Source organism: Cynoglossus semilaevis, chromosome 6 (assembly GCF_000523025.1).
Source record: "Cynoglossus semilaevis isolate Cse_v1.0 chromosome 6, Cse_v1.0, whole genome shotgun sequence".
NCBI lineage: Eukaryota > Metazoa > Chordata > Actinopteri > Pleuronectiformes > Cynoglossidae > Cynoglossus > Cynoglossus semilaevis.
Window position 1 is genome coordinate 2,069,271 of NC_024312.1, and position 1,461 is coordinate 2,070,731.

Below are 1,461 nucleotides of genomic sequence, written 5' to 3' on the forward strand. Positions count from 1 at the left end.
TATATATGTATATATGTGGAAGCTCTACCTTGACTGCGAAATCAACCAATGACTGCCCAACGTTTTGTTAAATCAGGGTGACTTTTATTCACCCGTGGATTTTTTTTTTCTCGTTCTCTCCAGTTCAACTCCTTCTTTGAATTTAATGAACGACTGGAGGCCATTTTAACCAAAGCCTACATCTACAGGTCAGTATATGGTCAGTGTGTTATTATTATTATTATTATTATTATTGGACTTTTATGTGCATATGAAGTGTATGGACGGTGTGTGTGTCCTCACAGAGTGATCCGCACCACCACCTACCTACTGTACTGTCTCCACATTAACGCCAGTCTCTACTACTGGGGTTCTGCTTTCAATGGACTGGGATCAACAAAGTGGGTGTACAACGGCAAAGGCAACAGGTGGGGGAGACAAAAACACACTTACACTAGATGACGCACAAATACAGATATTTTAGTGTAGTGTTTTGACTGTATTAGTACCTTGTTCTTTAGGGTGTAAGAAAATATTGATGCACTGAAATATAGCCATTAGGGATGTCCAAAAAAACTGTGTGAAAAAAAAATTCTGTCATGGGAAAAAGCAATCGAAATCACTGCACTTCACTTCCTTCACCACCAGGGCACCACTGCCCCCCCCCCATAACTGTATCGGTAGATATTGGAATCGGAAATTAAGTTTTGGAAAATATCGACATCGGCAAAAAATATCAGCTCCTTCTAATCACGATATTTTGTTTCACGATTCCGCATTGATATTCTACGACACTATTGATTTTTTTTATTAACGATGTAACGTGCAAATCTCCCTGGTGTTGGTTCATTTCTTTTTTTTTCTTTCTTCTCTAGTGATTCCAAACGTAGATCCCTCTGTTCCAGTGTCAGTAACCTGATGTTCAGATGGAACAGCATCGTGTATTTACTACGTTTATTTATTTTTTCCAGTTACATCCGCTGTTACTACTACGCGGTGAAGTCCCTGATCACCATCGGAGGACTCCCAGACCCCACCACCCTGTTTGAGATAATCTTCCAGCTGATCAACTACTTTGTCGGAGTCTTTGCCTTCTCGATCATGATTGGACAGGTACATATGTCCAGAACGGACGCCCTCTTGAGGCATCCTTTTTGCAGAGATAATTAAATTGAATTAAATTTCTGTTTCCTCCAGATGCGTGACGTGGTCGGTGCAGCCACTGCAGGTCAGACCTACTACCGCACATGCATGGACAGCACTATTAAATACATGTCCTCGTATCGCATCCCAAAGGACGTCCAGAACCGCGTGAAAACCTGGTACAATTACACCTGGCAGTCTCAAGGCATGCTGGGTAAGGAAAGCGTTGTATGTGGTTGAAGTTTAACTCCTAGGATTGAGCTTGAAGCTAACAGGTGTCGCTGGGATTCTTCTCTCTTCTCTGTGCAGATGAGCAGGAGCTGCTGAATCCGTTCATAG

General features: G+C 42.2%; 1 protein-coding gene across 1 annotated transcript in view; it reads left to right on the forward strand.

Annotated features, from left to right (window-relative positions):
- LOC103379569 (cyclic nucleotide-gated cation channel beta-1-like) overlaps nt 1-1,461 on the forward strand; it is a 14,949-nt gene that overhangs the window by 11,160 nt on the left and 2,328 nt on the right. The window contains 5 exon segments of the mRNA XM_025056308.1: nt 124-188; nt 285-407; nt 951-1,092; nt 1,177-1,336; nt 1,432-1,453. Of these exon segments, the coding sequence (XP_024912076.1) occupies nt 124-188; nt 285-407; nt 951-1,092; nt 1,177-1,336; nt 1,432-1,453 (512 nt within the window).